Below are 24,028 nucleotides of genomic sequence, written 5' to 3'. Positions count from 1 at the left end.
TTAATTTGATGTTACAATATTTTATTAATACAGGGACTAGTTTGACCCTTTATAATCTGGGTCATCTTGAGCCATAAAAACCAAAAATGAAAAAAATCATGCAAATACTGTCATCAATATAATGCTAAACTTGGCATGTCTGGAATTTGTGGACATTTAAGGATATGGGTCTTTGCTAAGCTAATATTAACTACCCCCCCAGCATGTGCAGTGCAACGGTATGCCCACTGGTTTGCTAGGGTCACAGCGTGTACGGTGCAATGGCGTGCCGTGACATTTGAAATGCCTGCTATGTGGATTTCATGATAGTAATTTGCTTTGTCGTAAGATGGCAGGAAGATGCAACTATCGGCCCTATTTCGAGCTATCTATTACTGTCAAGAGATGTCACATATATTCGCAGTAATTTATTTTGAAAATCTCGGCTGCACAGATTTCAAGTTTGTTTGTAAACTTTGCAGGTCCTGGCAGAATTTTTGGTGACGTAAAAATAACAAATGTACTTGTTATTAATGACGGGGTCAGTAATTCAGAGGACGAGTTTGTTATAACTCCATTGAATATATTGATGCTGATAATGCAATTCATGATAATATACTGAGAAATGGGAATGCATGGGGTGGCTACTACACAAAGTCACATTACCGACATGCAGCTGTCCAGGGATAATCAGGTTAGCACATGTTTATAATTTATGTAATATGTTATTGTTGGCCTTTGCTGATGGGACCTAATGTTTACAGTGCACTATGTCTTCTGCTATAGGCTAGAGCAATTTTGTTACTGTCATTGATCTGTCTCTGTCTTATCCTTTGCTTTGACAATATGAAAGTGACTGAGGTATAAGTGATGCTGGTAATGCCATTCCTTATGCAGCCAATCCCTGTTATGAATGGTGTGAAATTGTTGCTCACAGGGTCGGTTGTTGCATGCATTTTAGTGGGCGTGGCAGACTGATATTAATAGCAACTTCTCGCTCAGTGAGGAAAGCAACGGGAAACTATCTCACTCCTCATTTCCCTAGTACGCCTCTTCAATGATGCCTAGGCCTACTATGACAGCTGATGGCGGGGCTGTTGAGGATCCAACCAGCCTTCGGGCTGAGGACTCAACATATATATACATGTTATTGTGAGTTTTTGATATTTTTTTGCCTGCCCATTTGGAAATTACTTTTTAAGAGAGAAGCAACATACTTTATTGCGCTCTAATTACTGATGCATGGTTATCTTTTTGAGGAAAGGAATGACAAACTACCCGATTCTTCATCTTGCCTAGTACGCCTCATTTTGGTGCCGCCATTGGTTTTTACAGTTTCCCTATAACTGCTTAACCTTTGGTGGGGCTATTTGAGGATCCAACCAGCCACTTGGCTGATGACCTAACAGACAGATATTCAGCTATTTATTCCTTTATAAGTGTACTTACTTTATTCATTAACGTACTGTACTATCATAATTACAGTAGTAAATGGGATTTGCTATTCTATACCACTAAACGTGCCGGCCCTGCTGTGTAGGGGTACCATGCCTGTCTCTTACCCGGAGGCCCCGGGTTCGATTCCCGGCCAGGTCAGGGATTTTTACCTGCATCTGAGGGCTGGTTCAAGGTCCACTCAGCCTACGTGATTACAATTGAGGAGCTATCCCATGGTGAGATGGCGGCCCCGGTCTAGAAAGCCAAGAATAACGGCCGAGAGGATCCGTCGTGCCGACCACACGACACCTCGTAATCTGCAGGCCTTCGGGCTGAGCAGCAGTCGCTTGGTAGGCCATGGCCCTTCGGGGGCTGTTGCGCCATGGGTTTTTAATTTTTTTATATACCACTAAGCAATAGTTACGACTTCTGTTTTACAACCTATAATGGATGTGATTAATGCTGAGAGGTGCTACTTAAAAATAAATGTCATTTAAACAATTCTTACAATACCAAAAAACTGAAAATGGAGTTACAATCAATCACACTGAATTATTTGTTTGGTGAGTTCTGGCTTGTAAAATGTATCTCACTTAACAGAGAAATAAATTGTGAAAGGATTCTAAAAGGAGCTAATACAAAATTGCAGAGTTCAACACTGTCTTCCTGTCTTACTGTCCCAGGCTTTTCGTTTAGCCATCACAAGAAAAGAATAACCCAATACAGTAATTGCATAGATCATTTCCTTGGGACTAACCCAGAAAATACGTCATAGAAAAGTATGCATTTTGATGAAATAAAACTAATGATACATCATTAATGAGGCACTCACCGACTGTAGCTTCTGAACTTCTTCTGACTCAGACTCGACAACAACGGTTTCATCTTCCATATTCCTAAACATAATGCACAGAAAACAAGTTAATTCAAATAATTTAATATATTCTGGCTACATACAGTCATCTAAAAACCTTCAAATTAGCTGAAAATGATGAGTCATGCTGTACTACATTATATTATACGGTACTGTAGTTTCTAGTTGGGTCCCAACCCATTTAATTAGAAGACACAAGTTCATGTCTCCTGATCAGTTATCTTGAATTTTCCATGACCTGCCTAGGAAATTGTTTGTCTCTTCAAGGTCGTGACCGCATTCTTCACAATCTTAGGCCTAGTTAGTTAGAAACATAGCAAAACTTGTGTATATGCATGCCAGCATAAATTACATTATTTCAAAGGCGAATCACATAAATCTTGCCTCATATTACTTGTACGAGAATATCATAAATCATATAAAAAAATTATTCCACCTGTGTCAACTACCACGACATTGAATATGGCAGCACTCCCAAAACTCAACACAGACAGAAATTATTACCAACGCCATTAAGGACCCTGTTAAAATGACACAGCAAGCATCCTCTTCAATTGCGGGAAAGCTCTTTACTATACACCCCTGACAATTTAGACCAATGGAGTGTTACAACAAGCCAGGTCAGTTCAAACCAATTGAGTGTCTGTCACTTTCAAAGAAATTGTCCACTCTGTAGCAATTATTAATATAAGTTGATCTTAGATTGTTTTAATCTATAGATACAATTGCAATCCTGGTCATTTTGACTCTTCGCAAATTCTAAATGAAAATGAAAACCTACAACCTGTTTTCCAGTCAGTGACCAGGTCAGGGATTGAATGAATGAAGCCCCCATCTTGCAGCGAGGATAGGAATTGTGCCAGCTACCGAGGCCTGTCGCACTCCTCTGGGGCAATGATGAATGACTGACAGACGAAATGATATTGAAGAGTGTTGCTGGAATGAAAGATGACAGGGAAAACCAGAGTATCCAGAGAAAAACCTGTCCTGCCTCCGCTTTGTCCAGCACAAATCTCACATGGAGTGACTGAGATTTGAACCATGGAAACCAGCAGTGAGAGGCCGAGGCGCTGCCGCCTGAACCACGGAGGCTTTTGCAAGTCATAAATATGTTGTAGTAATTCAGTTTATTCCAGAGCGCAAGTCCTCTTGCAGTACTTACTCTTGGCAATAAGTAGTTCTGTTCAGTATTGGACAAAATATAAACAATGAAGAAGGAAAGAGATCAATACAGACTGTGGAAAAGGACTTCTCTTACAGTGAAAGTGAGCGAGTTACGAAATATTTGCAAACAGTCATTGAAAGACGAAGGTGATGGCGACAACAATATACTTAATGATTTGGATTAAGATGAAAAGAGAAAAAGAAATAGCTGAAACTACTATCAATCTGAATGGATAAGAATAAAGGCAGTAATAATACACTGCTCTCCATATTACCTTAACAAGAACAGTGAGACCTTGTGAAAAATTCATTGATCAGCATGGAACAAACTAACAAGCAAATACGATTTGATTACAAAAATGCCTTTTATCATCATAGCCACTCGAAAAAGACTAGAATTTATTTGTTAATGACTCAATGCTTCATGATATTGGTTTATACACCTACCAGAGAATAGACATGGTGCGCTATAAATTTATGAGATCAAAGGATGTGAAAGACACAGAGCATTTACTGGTCTACTGTACAAGGCCGAGTTCTACAGGCATCCCATGTCAATCTTGGTGATTTCTGGTATGGTACTGGAGTAGAATATATCTTTACCTGCTTAAATATGAGAAGAATTAAATTCCAGATTAGAGTTCTCAGATTCAATAATGTCAATTCATACAGTGATGATGATTATGATTGTTGTTTAAAGGGGCCTAAGAGCTAGGTCATCGGCCCCTAATGGTATGAGGTGCAACTAAATGAAACAATAATTAAAACTTCAAACTGTATCCACTGACTAGAATCTAAAAAGAATGATGAAAGATGACCATAAATCCAAAACAATCAGTGGATCCAATCCACAATGTCTTATTTTCTGGGATGACGCTTGTATTCCAAACTGATCCAAAATCCAGGTCACCAGCCCCTCATAATAGTACTAATTATTAGTAAAGCAGAACCATGGTGTTCCTCCTTTAGTGGTGCTAATCACAGGTAATGTAGACTTATGGATTCCTCACATGGTGGTACTAATCACAGGTAATGTAGACCCACAGTATGTCACGCATAATAGCACATCCACAGGCAACACAACCCATGGTCTTCCCCATATAATGGTACTATTCACAGGTAACGCAGACCCATGGTGTTCCCCACATAATGTTACTATTCATAGGTAACGCAGACCCATTCTGAACACAGTGGAACCAACCCATTTGAGCGCAGCGCTCGGCACCTATTCCCACTATATGCTAGTCTATGCAGCCAAGTGCCTGCTCTCCCACCTCGGTGGGATGCACACGATGGTACTATACTCTGCGTCAACTTAAGTCTTGAGCGGTCCGTTTGATGTTATGCACGTTATATAAAAGCCGCTTACATTACCCGCCAGGTTCAGGAAGAAGTTGGAGAAGGGCACATGTGGAAGGATATTTTCCTCAGTTTTTCAGTTGACTACCGGTATAACATGAAAGGGACTGCTTAGGACTTGAGTTGACGCTAACCATAATCATAGGCAACGTCTAGACCCGTGGCGTTCCTCACATAATGGTACTGCCCCTAGATAATGTAGACCCATGGTGTTCCTCACATCGTGGTGCTGATCGCAAGTAATGTCGACCCATGGTGTTCCCCATGCTATGGTACCAATCACTAGTAGTCTCATGGTTCTAATTCCCTCATCCCTTGTTCGCCCCTTTTAGTCGCCTCTTATGACAGGCAGGGGATACTGTGGGTGTATTCTTCATCTGCGTCCCCCACCCCCACAGGGGGTAATTCATACACTGATCATAAGAAATAGGACAAGCAAATTCCCATAGGAAAATCATTTAACATTTCGTTACTCAGTACACTAGAACTTATTCCATTAGCAAATACATCACAATTAATGAAATGCTCAAACCATTCAGTGGAAAGTGTAGTATAAAAAGAACATTCTAACATGGGCCCAAAATTTACTCTCTTTGTTGTGCCACGACCTTCAACAAATGTAAAATGGAGATCTATATAAGTGGGCAACCATCTGGGTTAGATCAGTTGGAGTCCATAAGTAGATCTGGTAGAAACGTGACTATGGACAACTATTACACCCAGGTTCCTCTTTCCAAGAATCAAAGTACTGAACAACAACAGATACTGGTGAGAACATTAACCTATATGGTAAAAGCAGCCTTTCAGAAGTTACAAAGGTGGCAGTCTAGATGACTGACTGATGTGGCCTTGTAATACTACTCAACATGGCTTAGCTGTGTTGATACTGCTGCACGGCTGAAAGCAACGGGAAACTACAGCCGTAACTAACTCCCAAGGACATGCAGCTCTCCCTGTATGAATGATGTACTGATTATGGCTTCCTCCCGGGTAAAATATTCGGACGTAAAATAGTCCCCCATTCAGATCTCCAGGTGAGGACTACACGAGAGGGGGTGATCATCAGGAAGAGAGATACTAACATTTTGCGAGTCAAGGCATGGTGGAATGTTAGAAGTTTGAATCATTGTGGTAGGTTAGAGAATCTGAAAAGGGAGATAAAACCAAACCAAACCAAACCCCATGGCATTACTGAGGTATGAGCAATGCTAGTAGGCCTAATCCAATCCAAACCAAACCAAACCAAACCAAACCAAACCAAACCAAACCAAACCAAACCCCATGGCACCACAGCCCTTGAAGGGCCTTGGTCTACCAAGCGACCGCTGCTCAGCCCGAAGGCCTGCAGATTATGAGGTGTCGTGTAGTTAGCACGACGAATCCTCTCAGCTGTTATTCTTGGCTTTCCAGTCCAGGGCCGCTATCTCATCGTCAGATAGCTCCTCAATTCTAATCATGTAGGCTGAGTGGACCTTGAACCAGCCCTCAGATCCAGGTAAAAATCCCTGACCTGGCCGGAAATCAAACCCGGGGCCTCCAGGTAAGAGGCAGGCACACTACCCCTACACCACGGGGCCGGCTGACAAGGGAGATGGATAGACTAAAATTAGATGTAGTTGGTATAAGTGAAGTACGTTGGCAGGAAGAGCACGATTTTTGGTCAGGCGACTACAGAATTATCAACACAAAATCAAACAGGGGAATTGCAGGAGTTTACTTAATAATGAACAAGAAAATGAGGCAGCGGGTAAGCTACTATGACCAGCATAGTGAAAAGATTATTGTTGTCAAGATAGACACCAAACCAATGCTTACTAAAACAGTGCAGGTCTAAATGCTTACTAGTTCGGCAGATGATAAGGAAATTGAAAGAATATATATGAAGAGATAGAAGATTTAATATAATATGTAAAAGGTAATGAGAATCTAATTGTGATGGGAGACTGGCATGCAGTGGTAGGCCAAGGAAGAGAAGGTAATGCAGTAGGAGAATTTGGATTGGGACAAAGGAATGAAAAGAGGAAGTCGGCTGGTTGAATTCTGCACCAATCCCAATTTCGTCCTTGCTAATACTTGGTTCAAACACCACAAACGACGGCTGTATACATGGATGAGACCTGGAGATACTGGAAGGTGTCAAATAGACTTCATTATGGTAAGACAGAAATTCAGAAACCAGGTGTTGGATTGCAAAACTTCCCCAGGAGCAGACGTGGACTCTGATCACAACTTGTTGGTCATGAAATGCCATCTGAAGTTGAAGAAATTGAAAAAGGGAAGGAATCCAGTGAGATGGAATCTAGACAAGTTGAAAGAAAAGAGTGTGAAGGATTGTTTCAAGGAACATGTTGCACAAGGACTAGGCCTAAATGGAAAGGCAGAAGGAAACACAGTAGAAGAAGAATGGACAGTCATGAAGAATGAGTTCAGTAGGGCTGCTGAACAGATGTTAGGAAGAAAGGAAAGATCAGCAAAGAGTCAATGGATAACTCAAGAGATACTAGACCTGATTGATGAATCACAAAAATACAAGAATGCAAAAAAAAAAAAAAAAAAAAAAAAAAAAATGAAGAGGGCAGAAAAGAATACAGGCAATTAAAGAATGAAGTGGATAGGAAGTGCAGGACAGCTAAGGAAGAATGGCTGAAGGAAAAGTGCAGAGATGTTGAAAGTTGTATGGTCCTAGGAGAGGTAGATGCTGCATACAGGAAAATCAAGAAAAACCTTTGGAGAAAGGAAAACTAGGTGTATGAATATTAAGAGCTCAGATGGAAAACCACTTCTAGGGAAAGAAGACAAGGAAGAAAGATGGCAGGAACACATCCAACAGTTGTACCAAGGTAGGGACATATATGATATGGATCTGGAAAAAGAAGAATCTGTTGATGCTGATGAAATGGGTGACCCAATTTTGAGGTCAGAATTCGACAGAGCTTTGAGAGACCTAAATAGGAACAAAGCACCTGGAATCGATGACATTCCCTCTGAATTACTGACTGCTTTAGGATAAACCAGCACAGCGATGTTATTCCATTTAGTGTGCAAGATGTATGAGACAAGAGAAGTGTCATCCGAATTTCAGCAGAATGTTTTTATACACATTCCCAAGAAAGCCAGTGCTGACAAGTGGGAAAACTACCGCACCATTAGTTTAGTATCTCATGCCTGAAAAATTCTAACATGTATTATTTACAGAAGAATGGAAAGACAAGTTGAAACTGAATTGGGAGAAGATCAATTTGGCTTCAGAAATGTAGGAATACGCGAAGCAATCCTGACTTTACGCCTGATCTTAGAGGAACGAATTAAGAAGGACAGGCACACATACATGGCATTCGTAGATCTAGAAAAGGCATGGGATCGGGATCAGGTACCAAGAAAGAAGAATTATCTATAATCTATATAAAAGCCAGTCTGCAGTGATAAGAATCGAGGGCTATGAAAAAGCAGCAGCAATCCAGAAAGGGGTGAGGCAAGGCTGCAGTTTGTCCCCCCCTCCTTTTTAATGTTTATATAGAACAGGCAGTAAAGGAAATCAAGGAAGAATTTGGAAAGGGAATCACAATCCACGAGAGGAAATCAAAACGCTGAGATTTGCCGATGATACTAAGACTGCAGAAGATCTGGAGAAGTTGCCAAGTGATGTGGACTGTCTTGAGTGAAGAGTACAAAATGAAAATAAATAAGTGCAAAACAAAAGTAATGGAGTGCAGTCAAACGAAGGCAGGTGATGCAGGAAATATCAAGTTAGGAAATGAAGTCTTAAAGGTAGTGGATGAATATTGTTACTTGGGTAGTAAAATAACTAACAATGGCAGAAGTAAGGAGGACATAAAATGCAGGCTAGCACAAGCAAGGAAGGCCTTTCTTAAGAAAAGAAATTTGCTCACTTCGAACATTGATATAGGAATTAGAAAAATGTTTTTGAAGACATTGGTTTGGAGCATGGCATTATATGGAAGTGAAACATGGACGATAACTCACCCAGAAAGAAAGAGAATAGAAGCTTTTGAAATGTGGTGTTACAGAAGAATGCTGAAGGTGAGATGGATAGATCGAATCACGAGTGAAGAGATACTGAGTCGGATTGGTGAGAGGAGATCGTTGTGGCTAAATTTGACGAGAAGAGATGGAATGATAGGACACATCTTAAATTTAAGACTATTTTGCCTGCATCATACAGCCAAATCCCTCGGTAGCCTGAAGTACAGTACATGTTCTGTTGTTTGAAGCAGGCATTTTTGGGATTTGCACTATAGTGTCAACACATCAACAAAAATCATACTCCTGAATGTCATTCTATCTGTATATGAAGATTTTTCAAAGTACAAACTGACATGTGTACAAACAAGAAGACCATATAAAAGGAAGGCTACAGACGTGGAAAAGTAAGCTAAACCCTGTAAAACCGGGTGAGCTGGCCATGTGGTTAGGGACACGCAGCTATGAACTTGCGTCCGGGAGGTAGTGGGTTCGAACCCCACTGTCAGCAGCCCTGAAAATGGATTTCCATTATTTCCCATTTTCACACCAGGCAAATGCTGTACCTTAATTAAGGCCATGGACATTTCCTTCCCACTCCTAGCCCTTTCCTGTCCCATCGTCGCCATAAGACCTATCTGGGTCGGAGTGGCGTAGAGCCAATTGTAAAAAAAAAAAAAAAAAAAAAAAAATGGAAAACCTGTATAAAAACTTGAACATTATGGGAAACTAACCACATCTACAGTCCATGAAGAGGAAGACCATCCACCTGTAATCAGTAATCTATCATATAAAAGTCCACAGTACTAAAGTACACCTGAAAAAAAAAAGAAAAAAAAAAGAATATGGGTACATTTAGCTGAGAAATAAACTAGCTACGAGAATTGTCTTTACATGCAACTGAGTCTCTTGCAATGTACTATATTTAATCCATTTTCAGGATTATGGGAGGGTTAGGGCATCCTAATGCTTTGTTCAGGGTTTCGATACAAATATCTTACGATTCTGTCATTGAAGCCCTAAGTTGCACTTCCTGCCAAGGAAACATTATCAACCAATCTGCATGCACTGCCATATCTTGAAAACAAGTTTTCTTTAGTGAACTTATATGGAAGATCTGCCACAACGAAACATTGCTACTATTGTTGCTGCAGAAATTACTAAACCCTTTGCTGGATGATACTGCATGAAATATGTCATGAAATTGCAAAGATACTGTAGACCAAAACCTGTGAACAGAACACTATCAAAGCGAAGTTGTAAAGTGAAGTGATATTTATAGGGTAACTGAATTCGAGACCCATTTCTTTACGGAGACATTTTGAAAGTATTAACAAATAATGCTTTTATGTATGCATAAGTGAGTCCGCGCACCTTTTAGCGATATTACTTTGTACGTAGTGAGGAGTAAGGAGGGAGCTCTCCCAGTTCCGGTTATACTGCCAACTGAATGAAATGAAATCTGAATTGGATCGATCGATATGAATTTTCTAAACATTTATTATCTTACGCCAACAACAGTGTCTCACATACATTATTTAACATTATATAACATTTCTTGATGCGAATCGTGTTCCTAGCATGAATTCTATAGTTTGGCTTTGTTGTGTAAACAACAACAGTACTAGTATTATCTGCGCACTTTTTCGTGATAGATTTACACCCTAGTGCTGAATCGGTCGACTTTGGTTATCTTCGAGATTCGTATTGGCAACCTTTGAAACACAAACTAAGGATCACTTATCATTGCTGTGCGACATCTGGCGTACACTTTAAGTACTCATAGGCCTACTGTTGTTGTTTACACAGCCAAGCCAAACTATAGAATTCATGCTAGGAACACGTTTCACATCGGGAAATGTTATATAATATTATATATTGTGTGTGTGACACAGTTGTTGGCGTAAGATAATAAATGTTTAGAAAATTCATATCGAGCGATCATATTATCGATTCAATTCAGATTTCATTTCCATTCTGTTGGTAGTATTACCGGAACCGACAGTGCTCCCTTCTTACTCCTCAACAGAGTACAAAAATCTATCACTAAAAAGTGCGCGTACAATACGTAAAGTGTATGCCAGATGTCGCACAGCGATGCATAAGCGATTCATAGTTTGTGTTTCAAAGGTTGCCAAAACGAATCTCGAAGATAACCGAGGTCGACCGATTCAGCAGTAGGGTGTGCATGTATCACTAAAAGGTGCGCGTACAGTACCTATTCTTATGAACAATTCTAGAAACAAAAACCTTTATAAATACATATAAAATCAGTTTGACACTGGGTCATTTGATCATACACTAAGATGTAAATAGGTTCACAGTCAGCCATTTTAGTATGATATTGAGGAATAATTTGCACCACAAAAAGAACGGACCATAAGAAACATTCAAAACATGTGGTTTCCTTGAAGGAATCATAATTTGCAACTTATTATTGAATAGGCCTATTCACAAGCACTTATTATAAACTCCATGTTGAACATGGGAAGGTATTTAAAACTTGTGTCTTAGGCAATTCCAGCAGAACTAATAACTTCTCTTCCTTCATTTCCCAGCCCTGAATAACAAAGTAAACGATGAGGTACAAGCTAACGGAGGAGAAAGCTGATTGTTAAAGTGAAAGGGCACACATGCCTTTCGTTTAGTCTTTTTCCTCGTCAGGAGCAAATTTTGTCAGTGTATTATTAAATACGTACAATCAGGAGCGTTTGTCTAGTACTTTTCAGGGTTTCATTTCAGGAGCCGCCATGACGACGATGGAAGAGGACGACAACCATTTCTCCTTTAGAGAAGGATGCAAGCAACCTGAGGGATTCATGTTCATGGACAGCTGCCCGAGCTCCTGGTCTATTATAGGCCAAAGTTCAACAGAGAGACCTGGTCATCAGTCACCTGCGCCACCCGTTTCCCCACATCCCTTTCTTTAAACATGGAGTGCTACCTATGACAAGGTCTAATTATTAGGCACAGGGAGGGAAGTAGGGCGTATCAACGACAATCAAGCAGATCTCTGTAGAACGTTTCAGGTGCTACGCTTACAAGGACTTGGAAAGAAGCAGAGGCCACCAACTAATGATAACCACTACCGGCATGCAGACCACTAGGAAGGACAAAGTTTGATGGTACCAACTCAGGCCCCTCAGTTGCAGTAAAGGCCACACACACAAGCACCAAGGTGGAAGTGGACACACCCTGGCATCACGACAGAGCGACTCTGGCCCTGCAGCCCTGTCTGACCAAGTGGACACAGAAAACAATGGTCACCCACCAAGGACATTTGCCACCCAGAAAGGCCACCTAGGAAAGGCCTACTGCTACATAGGTCCCACAGCCTACTAGCACCACCTCCATGACACAGACGCCTGAGCGTGCCCTACAGAACAGGGACCACACCAAAGCGCCAGTACACACAGCTACTGCCATCCAGGAAGAGGAAGAAGAAGAAGACAACAGGGCTAAACTGGAGACCCCATGCTGTTGCAGCACCTAGGCCACGATGTGGGGCGCCACCAGAACATAGCCATGCAGAGATCATCACCTCACCAAGAAGAAGAAGCCAGCCCACCAACAACCCATGACTACAACCACAGAGGCAGGTGAACGAGGAACCAATCAAGTGAGGACCCTAACCGGAAGGGGCAGTCAAGTCAGAAGTAAATTTGCCCCTCAACAGCTCTTGCAGCATTTTTGTTGCATAAGGAGAAGCCACCATCAGACCACTTGTGAGCTCGCACTATGCTGCAATCGCAGTTCTGGTGACCATCACCATACAGCCTGCAGGCACCTGTGAGAGCCAATTGTGCAGGAGGCCACCCGGCCTCTCATCGCAATTGCCCCATTTACCAGGCCATGGCACAGGCAGAGAGGAAGGATACTAGCCACCATGTGCCTGCCCACTCCAATAAGCATTTTCCGGAATTGGAGACCCAGGGACCACACAGCGACCAGGCTGTGTGCAGGTCTTACAATTTCTCGTGACATGGCTTGGTAGCTGGCCCGTGCTAGTCACTGCAGTGCCTAGACAGATACATTACCCTGAATAACTGAATCTGCAGGAAAATGTTTATGATCGGTATATGATATATCTTCCTAACTAACACTACCTCCGGATTCTCCAGCCCACATCCTTGCAAGTGTTATACTCAAAATGTCAGGTTTTACATGCAGGCATCTTTCTATTTCTGGCCATGTGATTTTACCCTGGCCCTTACTATCTTGATTCCACTGTTATACCTCATCACCTTCTCTGCTTGATTGTATGCTGAGCATGGGTACAAGCTGATAGTTGCATTTGAGAGATAGTGAGTTCAAACCCCACTGCCAACAGCCCCGAAGATGGTTTTAGATGGTTTCCCATTTTCACACCAGGCAAATGCTGGGTCTGACCATAATTAAGGCCACGGCCGCTTCTTTCCCACTCTTAGCCCTTTCCTATACCATCGTCGCCGCAAGACCTATCTGCGTCGCTGCGACGTAAAGTAACTCGTAAAATGAAAAAAAAAAAAAAAAAAAAAAAAAAAAAAAAAACAAGCCGATACTCCTTTGAATATCATTTCTTCCCAAACCTCCCTGCTGTCTCTTTGTGTAGTTACCCTGACTTCACAGCTGTCTCCCCAATGTAACGCCGTTATTCAATCGTCCGCACCAATATGAAGTAAAAAATGTAAAAATGTAATTTATTAAATCACAGTAATTATCTTATATCCCGGTATAACAGTCAAGTGTAAGTATAATAGTCCAAACTCTGATCAGCACTTCGTTACGACCCAATAGAACCGAGAAAATTGCCATTTATTAATTTCAACCAGCATTTAGCTGCCTTTAAGGCAAGGGCATATAATGAAACTAGACATAGTAATTAAAATACACGTCACGTCAATTAAATCGTAGAAATAAGAATACGAGTTCTTTCACCTGAATGGAAAATCATTAATACAGAGAAATAATTACAATATGACTAGCTTAAGCCTTCTGAAAAGTTTACATTTACGGAGCAGTGGAGTAAGAGAACATTGTTTTACTCACTTTTTGTTTTTCAGCAAATTTATTAATGAGACAGGACAATACACAAATACTACATCACATGTGAACTACCGCCAGAAGATTAGCATGATTCAAATAAATCAGGTATACCAACATTCAAATTGCTTAGCAGCGTAATCTTAACCAGAAATTACCTAAAAATCCTTAGAAAGATGAAAAAAAACGGGGATAAAAACGGGATAGGCTCTATCCAGTGAGATCTGCACATTGGCATGTATATACGTATGACTCTGATATTTCAAAATATGTACAGTATAAAACTTCTTGTATTCAAGGCAAGTGGACACTGTGTTATGTTTTGGATCTTTATGGTCACCCGGACTGCCGGACGAGATGTCCTTCAACGACATATTTAAAAAATACTGGAGGTAGCGTAAAAACTCGCTGCAATGAATAAGTCCGTGATCTTGTTTGGGCACGTCCATATATCGACGAATGTCAAGTGGACATTTCATTCGCGGCCGTCATACCATATACTCTCCGAAAACCGTAATAGTAGTTACTGTAGTAGGGTTTAACAAATTTACGATGTATCGGACATTATTTTACTTTAAGTTTTATTAATCTTGAATATGAACGCCCGCCTCTGTGGTGTAGTGGTTAGTGTGATTAGCTGCCAGCCCCGGAAGCCCCGGTTCAATTCCCGGCTCTGCCACGAAATTTGAAAAGTGGTAGGACGGCTGGAACGGGGTCCAATCAGCCTCGGGAGGTCAACTGAGTAGAGATGGGTTCGGTTCCCACCTCAGGCATCCTGGAAGGCCACGGCCGCTTCCTTCCCTCTTACTTGTCTATCCTGTCCAATCTTCCCAAGGCCCCTGTTCAGCATAGCAGGTGAGGCCGCCTGGGCGAGGTACTGGTCATCCTCCCTAGTTGTATCCCCCGACCCAGAGTCTACAGCCCCAGGACACTGCCTTTGAGGCGATAGGTGGGATCCCTTGCTGAATCCGAGAGAAAAAAACGCAGCCGTGGATGTGGTGAGAAACACATGCTAACGTAGGAAGGAGATTTGAATCTCTGCTCCGACCTAGGCCACCCCTCACCCCTCTACCAGCCAATGCTGGGTAATAATAGGCCCTACTAGGGTTCAATTTCCTGCAGGGTCGGGAATTTTAACCATCATTGGTTAATTTTACTGGCATGGGGCTTCATCACTCATTTCATCCTCAACAAGATGCGCAGATTGCCTATGGCCGTCAAATCAAAAGACCTCCACCTGGCGAGCCAAATATGTCCTCAGCAACTCCCAGGACTGAAAGTCATTTTGTAATAAAGCACACACTGCGTAGGTACAAAAGTTAAAGGGTCATTCCTTGTCAAATCAGTCTTTTTCCATGTACCCTGATATTTCAGAACTCCTTGGTAATGTTTAGGTGTTAAGATGTAACCGCATAGTATTTCCAAACAATACATACTCTTAATATTTTTTTGACTTAATGTTTCTTGAGATGAGTTGTCAAACAAAAAAATTTCTTGATTTTGTCCACAGCATGAGAAGTAAAAATCTCCAGAACTATTACTGAAAAAAGTAAAAATATGTTGTAATATTTTAATTATTCAACAAAATCTTCCTCAATTTGGAAATTCTATGTTTATTTTTTTACACCTCTCTTACTTGCTGTTGCCAGAATTTCAAGAAAAATATATGCACAATAAAGGAAACATGTTTTGTACTGGTAGTAGGTACCAGTACTTAAAAAAAATAGTTTTTTTTATTATCTCTCTTTGCAAAACAAGCATATAGATGTAGAACAACATTACTTTGCTACAGTACATAAGATCCGATACTCAGGCGGGATAACATTGAAGATCAAATTATAACTAAATCATGACACCCTGGAAATTTTACAGTTTTCTAAGATAAATATTCCTGGTGCCCACCTTGACTTTTTCACACTAGGGGAACAAATAGAAAAAGAAAAAACTTATTTTTCCAGTGTCTCAAGTTGTGACCATGCCCTACTCTTTCACCATTAAAACAAGTACATGGGGCTAATGGCTACCATGCTTTCAGTCTTGAAACAAGCTGCAGTAATGACAACCATAGGATGTATATTTCCTAGCAGGAAAAACTGGCTACTTCAGCAGTTATTCATTTTCTTTTGATGAGAATTAAATACAGTAATCTATTGTAGTTACTATCCTTGTATTTACGAAGGGGTGCAAGAAGTGGCTGGAGGTCAATGAACCACAGCCTGACCCAGAATCTCCCTGGATAAGGGTGTTAGTAGAAAAAAGAAGAAGATCCATAACCTTCCTCTGTCACCCCTATCCATACCATCTTACGAATATGAATGAATGAATGAATCAATCAATCAATAGATAAAAGAATGGCCAAGAGGGGGAGGTGTAAGGGATGTTCGTATGAGTGGGAACTAAGGATGATAAGAGAAGAGAAAGCAAGTTTGAGAGAGATAATTAGACTTGTAATGGAGGACGGGAATGAAGATAGGTCTTTCTCAATCAATGACCAGGATACGGTAGGTAGGTGAGAGGGAGGGGAAGGAAGGGTAGATGTAGAAGACAGGTGGGCTAATGTCTTAAGGTCAAGGACAACAACGGTTAACTGTTTTCCTTTCTCAGTCAATGAACAGGATACGGTAGGTAGGTGAGAGGGAAGGGAAGGAAGGGAAGATGTTGTGGAAGACAGGTGGGCTAATGTCTTAAGGTCAAGGACAACAACAGTTAACCGTTTTCCTTTCTCAGTCAATGAACAGGATACGGTAGGTAGGTGAGAGGGAGGCGAAGGAAGGGAAGATGTTGTGGAAGAGAGGAGGGCTAATATCTTAAGGTTAAGGACGACAATGGTTAAGCGTTTTCCTCAGGTACTCATAGATCAGAAGAGAGAAGATGGAGATCAAGGAAGTTTACAGAAGTGGGGCAATGCAAGAGGAAAAAGGGACCAGTAGGAAAGGGAAACATAGAGCAGATAATAGGAAGAGAGAGGTGGAACAAAGTAGTGAGAGAGAGAAACGGAAGGAGGAAGTAAGTTCGGCAGGCGTCAGGGAAGTTAAGGGAGATCAGGAGTGGAGGGGATCTAATGAGGGTGGGGTTGAGGCTCTGGTAATGGGTGACTCAGTTGTCAGGCATGTGGGGAAAGTATGTAGAGGAAAGGGAACCAGAGTAGAGTGTTATCCAGGAATTAGGTTAAGGCAGATGTTGAGGAAAAGTGGTGGTGGTAAGTTTTCATGTTGTTACCAATAACATAAGGCAAGCAGGAGTAAATACTAACATAGTTGGGGATATTTGGGATCTGGTTATGGCAGCATGGAAAAAGTTAAAGGGAGCAGAGATTGTTATCAGGAGCAGAGATTGTTATCAGTGGGAGAAAGTTCCTTTCGGGGATCATTGCATCAAGGTGTTAATATAAGGAGAGATATTCATTGGGGTAATCACATAAATGGGATTGTAAAAAGAAGGTACAGATCTCTGCACATGGTTATGAGGATGTTTAGGGGCTGTAATAAGGATGTAAAGGAGAGGGCATATAAGTCTCTGGTAAGACCCCAACTAGAGTATGGTTCCAGTGTATGGGACTCTCACCAGGATTATCTGATTCAAGAACTGGAAAAAATCCAAAGAAAAGCAGCCGATTTGTTCTGGGTGATTTCCGACAAAAGAGTAGGGTTACAAAAATGTTGCAAAGTTTGGGCTGGGAAGAATTGGGAGAAAGAAGACGAGCTGCTTGACTGAGTGGTATGTTCCGAGCTGTCAGTGGAGAGATGGCGTGGAATGACATTAGTAGACAAATAAGTTTGAGTGGTGTTTATGAAAGTAGGAAAGATCACAATATGAAGATAAAGTTGGAATTCAAGAGGACAAACTGGAGCAAATATTCATTTATAGGAAGGGGAGTTAGGGATTGGAATAACTTGCCAAGTGAGATGTTCAATAAATTTCCAATTTCTTTGAAATCATTTAGGAAAAGGCTAGGAAAACAACAGATAGAGAATCTGCCACCTGGGTGACTGCCCTAAATGCAGATCAGTATTGATTGTATTGTACTGTATTGTACAACTTATAATCACATTAAACTAAATGGTACAAATGACAATGATGAGTGATGATCCAAGTTAAAATCTTTTATAAGACTTAAGGAGAAAATACATTCCAACGCATGAAGTTTGGCGGAATATTTAACCATATACTACGTTCTTGTGTCAGTTCTTATTTTAAAGGAGTTGATGTAAGTCGAATGTCATATTCTCCAACAAGAGCACATTTTCCTTAGTGAAGGATGGGCCATATGTTTGCCCTTTCAGCACCCGACGCAATCAACTATTCATTCAATCACTCAATCAATCATAAATGCTCTGCATTTGGGGCTATCGCCCAGATGGCAGATTCCCTATCAGTTATTTATCTAGCTTTTCATTGAACATTTTCAAAAACTTGGAAACATATCATATATTTCCCTTGATAATTTATTCCAATTCCTTATTCCTCTTCTTATAAATGAATATTTGCCCTAATTTGTCCTCTTGACTATGGCCTTGGCCATCAACATGTTAATGCTTCCCACATCTAATTTAGTTCCTTACATAACGACTACATATTAAATTAAATTCTTATATGTACTCAATAATTCTTTTAATAGTCATAGATTAAATTTTAAATTGATACCTGGTTCAGTTTTGGGGTGATGCTACTGTGTGTCTGATGATGCCCTTTAAAAGGGGCAAAACATGTACCATTTCATATTTTAATGAGGATTAAACCTTGATTTTATGATTGATTGTATTGAATAGGTGGAAGAGAAATAAATTTTATATAATTTTATATTAATTACTTCCAGTATGGATTTCACAGTGATTCTTATAACTTGTAAGTGGTATGTTCTGACCTGTCAGTGGAGAGATGGCGTGGAATGACATTAGTAGACAAATGAGTTTGAGTTGTGTCTTTAAAAGTAGGAAAGATCACAATAAGAAGATAAAGTTGGAATTCAAGAGGACAAATTGGGGAAAATATTCATTTATAGGAAGGGGAGATGTTCAATAAATTTCCAATTTCTTTGCGATCATTTAAGAAAAGGGTAGGAAAACAACAGATAGGGAATCTGCCAAGTGGGCGACTGCCCTAAATGAAGATCAGGATTGATTGATTGATTGATTGATTGATTGATTGATTGATTGATTGATTGATGAGGAGGTGCAGATAAGAAAGAAATAGAGTTGGGAATGGTTGCGGGAATAAGGAGAGATTGAAGGAATTCGCTACGAAATTGAATTCAGCGAAAATTAGCTAAGGATAACATGATGGCCAACATAATTGACTGCCATACAAATTTTAAGGAGCTGTGGAAGGATACGTATAGATTCTTTAGGACAGAAACAGGTTCCAGGAAGGACATTCCAGAGATTCTAAATGAACAAGAGGAGTGTATATGTTAGGACTTCCAGAGGGTAGAAGTATTCAGTCAGCAATCTGTAGGAGGTAGTTGGATATATAGATAATGTCCTGATAGAGGAAGTAACTAATAGGTACCGGTGAAATGCTGAAATTTACTTACGATAATCATTTATAAAAAAGTACAAAAGATGAAAACTGGGATTGATAAGATTTCTGGGGGCTGTGGGTTGGATATAGTGCCACATCTGAAATACTTATTATTGGACCTTTATGTTACCTTATATATTTATTATTTACATAGTTTACGCCCACATTGGAGCACTTAAATCAAACCCAAATACATTTACGATAACAAAGAATTAACTGAAGATTTAGCTTGCATCATCTTCTTCTTTTCCCAAAACCTCTTCATTCTGCCTGACCTGGCTGCCCTTTCTTCATCAGATATGACATATTGTTTGAGTTGTACAGTTTTTAATGACAATCTTATTTGTTTGTTCTTGAGAATCCTTTTTTCTTCTCTATTTTCAATGTGCTTCATTGTAATATTCAGCTCTTCTAAATCATTCTGAACTTCTTTAAACCAATTATTTTTTGTTTTACTTTTTACCTTATATAAATATATAGATTAGTAAATGAGTTGTAGGTTTGTGATCAACTACAGGGAATGTTAAACAATGTTGTGAGATGGACAGCAGACAATGGTATGAATGTAACTGGGATGAAATGTCAAGTTGTAAGTTTCAGCAAGAGGAAAAGTCCTATCAGTTTTAATTATTGTGTTGATGGGTTGACAGTACCTCACAGGGAACACTGTAAGTACCTAGGTGTTAATAAAAGGAATGATCTTCATTTAGGAAAACATATAAACAAGATTGTTAAGAAAGGTTACAGATCTCTTCACATGGTTATGAGAGTATTTAGGGGTTGTAGTTAGGATGTAAAGGAGAGAGCATATAAATCTCTGGTAAGACTGCAGTTAAAGTATGGCTCCAGTGTATGAGATCCTCACCAGGAATACTTAATATAAGAACTGGAAAAATTTAAAGGAAAGCTGCACAGTTTGTTCTGGGTGATTTCAGACAAAGGAGTAGTGTTACAAAAGTGTTGCAAACTTTGGGCTCTGAAGACATGGGGTAAGGAGAAAAAATTCTCGACTAAGTGCATGGGCGCTCACAGGATCTTTTCCAGTAGGGGAGGCACATTAACAATTTTCTTGAATATAAAAACCAACATAACGCCAGCAACTTTACAATGTTTACAGAAATTTCCAGTTAAAACAGATGCTAGATGACTGTCAGTAAGTTCAGTTTATGAAATAATCTGGTATGATATTAAACAATTGAACATCAAACTTTTTAGAATTCCAGTGGGGGGAGGGGGGTGCCCATGACTATGTGGTATGTTACAATTGACAAATTTCATTCAAATTTTTAACAAAGTTTTTACAAAGAATCGTACTCTAGTTGTTCTTTCAAGTGTACATTTTAAAATAGCCTTAAAATTTTTTGTAGAAAGTAACCAGCACAGATATTTTCTGAAGATTTCTCAGAATACAAGTTGATGTACTCAATAGTATTCAATGTATTCAATATATTCAATATATTCATTAGATGCTACGGCTAAAGAAGTCTTCCAGTAAGACGAAACCTGTACTGTATTATGCTTAGACATTAAAATTACAGGTATTTTCACTTGTGAAGTGATGTGTATTGATTAGGTGGGCACTTTAAATAAAATGAAGTTCTTAATCTATGTGATATGTTTCAATCTGTCAGTGGAGAGTTGATATGGAATGACATAATAGATGAATAAGTTTGAGAGGAGCTTTTAAAAGTAGGAAAAATCATAGTATGAAGATAACATGGGAATACAAGAGGACAAATTGGGGCAAATATTCATTTATAAGAAGAGGAATAAGGAATTGGAATAAATTATCAAGGGAAATGTATGATACGTGTCCAAGTTTTTGAAAATGTTCAATGAAAAGCTAGATAAATAACTGATAGGGAATCTGCCATCTGGGCGACAGCCCCAAATGCAGAGCATTTATGATTGATTGATTGATTGAATGAATGGTTGATTGCGTCAGGTGCTGAAAGGGCAAACATATGGCCTATCCTTCACTAAGGAAAACATGCTCTTGTTGGAGAATATGACATTCGACCTATTGTAACTGCTCACTGGGATTGTCATTCAGGCATAGGCTTCTGAAGGCTATTCTTGGGCTGCCGAGAAAGCATATGGCCTGGTGTAACTGCATAGCGTTCATGGACATGACTGAATGGGCCTTAGCAATTAAGCGATCATTCTGTTCCTGGTTCAAGAGCCGCAATGAACTCGAGCCGAGCTACCACATCAGCTTTTGTCTCCTGATTCTTGAACATGTCTTATGCAGCATCTCACTGTACTCTGGGATGCCATAGCATCATCCAGCCTCTGTTGTGGTTAGCTTTCCTTGTTCAATGAGAGCAACTATCCACCGACTTATGTGAGATCCTTGGCATGCCGTAGCTGTTGGTAGAATGACCTCCCAATGTGTAATAAATGTGGTGGAGGCATACTGCAATCTGATTGGTTTACCTGCAATTGCTACCTGCGGAATGAAATACATCCCAAGCAGATTTGAACCAGCCATCTTCCAACTGTGATGCTAGGTCCATACCCACTGGAATATGGCACTTCACTAATATGCACGCATAACACATGTATTAGTCTGCTTGCTACCTTCCACCTTGCTTGTATTTAGGGCTATTTACAGGAAACGGTGCTATCTAATTGCTTCCCACACTTGTAGTAGATGACAACTTCTATATGAATAATGTTTCATTGCCCCTGAGTATCGAACCAGGAACCACAACATCATGGTTTCAAGTAACAAAGCTTGTCTCTGTACAGTTGGACTTAGAATTGTTCAGTACGCTCACTTTCTATGTCGGCGAGTGTACCTGTTCCACACCTCTTATAATTAAATTGTTAACAATTTTGAGGCTGACCATCATCGCCTTGTTCTCACTTCTATTACCCTCCAAGGCCCAGCCCATTATTCTTCTAGGTAATCTATACTTCACCATTCGCATATGACTCCATGGGCGAAGTCATTTGATACATACAGCTTCATCCATTGAATTTATTCCTAAAATAGCCTTTATCTCTTCATACTGTATACCTTCCTGCCATTCTTCCCTCCTTTTTTTTTTACCAGTAATCATTCATGCTGGCTACTTCTAACTTACAAATAAGATATCCTAAGTCCTCTCATACAGCAAAGTCAGTCTGAAAACAAATCAATGTAAAGATAGTTTCGTCCAAAAGACTGGTGGCCGCTTTAAGCCAAAATCTGTAATATTTCTATGTAAGATGTTTTGTTATACTTTAAGTCAGAGTTATTTTAAATTTTAGAGGTATGTGCTTGATATTATTTTATACGTTTATTTTATCATGGTTCAAATCCGAAATTCCTATTGGCATTTTAAAATGTTAAACTAAAAATGTAATGGAAGTTGTAATCCTAATTCTCCTAGACTTATGAGTAGCTTTGGAGCTGTTAGTGCTCTTAAAATTGTTCCTTTAGAAATCTGAGATCAATTAGGAAAGACAATTTACTAAGGTTTTCTTGGGACGAGGTGGGAGGAATCCTCTACACCGGTTGACAAACTTGCACATGGTTAAACATTTGTTCATGTGGGGTTTCATTTGTTGAAGCACACAAAAGTGAACATATTTACTTTAGAGCATCTTATTATACTGTTTCCCATTGATTGGGATTAATGCCCTGGCTTTTCATTGCTAACTGAACTCTCCTCCATATGGTGCCAACATACCTTTCAGCCTGGCCATTCCATTGGGGATCATATGAAGTCATTCGACTTGTAGTAATGCCAGACAAATTCAAAAATTTCTTTAGTTCTTCCGCCGTGAAGGTCTGAATTAATTTATGCAGGGGTGCCAAACGCGGCAATGAGTTCTTTCAATTTTGATACAGTCATAGATGAAGAGAGATCAGGGCAAGGGAGGGCAAATGGAAAATACCGTAATTAGTAGATATGTGTTTCTAGAACTTGACAGCAGAGGTCCCTTGAAGTCTAAATTAAGGCACTCAAATGGTTGACTTGCCTTGATAAGATGCCCCTGGTGTTTGAAAAAGCATGACTTGGCTCACTGCAAACATGATGTGATGAAATAGTTGCCTGACTTCCTCCATAGAGTAGAGTAGACTTTTGCTTCTTAGCCAGTGGTAAAATTGTGCATCTCCAAGATGACACAAGGACTAATGAATTTCAGTTAACTTTTTCAAAGAGATGTCATGACAGAACATTCGCAAGAAAAAATATCCACCACATTATTTCCTATACAAGGTCTATAAATGATTTTGAAGTTGTAGCATGATGATTCCAATTGCCATCTTAAGATTTTCTCATTCCTTGCCTTTCCAGAAATTTAGGTGTCAAACATGAAGGAAACAGATTTATGATCAGTAATTAATTGAAAATGATGACCTATTAAGTCGTGTGTCCATTTGTGAATGCTTTCAACAATAGCATCATGCTTTCTTCTCTACTGCTGCATGGCATTGCTTTGTCAAACGAAGAGATCTGGAGGAAAAATGGTTTAAGTCAATTAGTTTGAAAAAGTGTCATAGCAATGACCAAAAGGCTGAAGTATCTCTTTCTACAGTGGACATAGCTCCTGGGTCTATTGAAGATGGATACTACAGCAATTTTTCAACATCTTTTTTTTACCAGTGGCATATGCTGGGATTAAGACATGGGCTACCACTAGACTTATGTTACCTCTTTTCGATGGTTGGTTTAGTGAATGTCAAGCCTTCAGCATTTT

At 39.9% G+C, this 24,028-nt stretch overlaps 1 protein-coding gene across 1 annotated transcript in view; it reads right to left on the bottom strand.

Annotated features, from left to right (window-relative positions):
• Window positions 1-13,887, bottom strand: part of LOC136875761 (zinc finger protein 69 homolog B) — a 64,401-nt gene extending 50,514 nt beyond the window's left edge. Inside the window, exons 1-2 of the mRNA XM_067149342.2 lie at window positions 13,823-13,887; window positions 2,249-2,312 (exon numbers count right to left, since the gene is read on the bottom strand). Of these exons, the coding sequence (XP_067005443.2) occupies window positions 2,249-2,308 (60 nt within the window). The 5' untranslated portion in view covers window positions 2,309-2,312; window positions 13,823-13,887. The remainder of the gene's footprint in view (window positions 1-2,248; window positions 2,313-13,822) is intronic.
• Between the last annotated feature and the right edge of the window lie 10,141 nt (window positions 13,888-24,028).

This window comes from Anabrus simplex, chromosome 6 (assembly GCF_040414725.1).
Source record: "Anabrus simplex isolate iqAnaSimp1 chromosome 6, ASM4041472v1, whole genome shotgun sequence".
NCBI classification, from domain to species: domain Eukaryota; kingdom Metazoa; phylum Arthropoda; class Insecta; order Orthoptera; family Tettigoniidae; genus Anabrus; species Anabrus simplex.
Note: the sequence above shows the minus strand (reverse complement) of the source record. Positions and strands in the feature narration are given on the sequence as shown.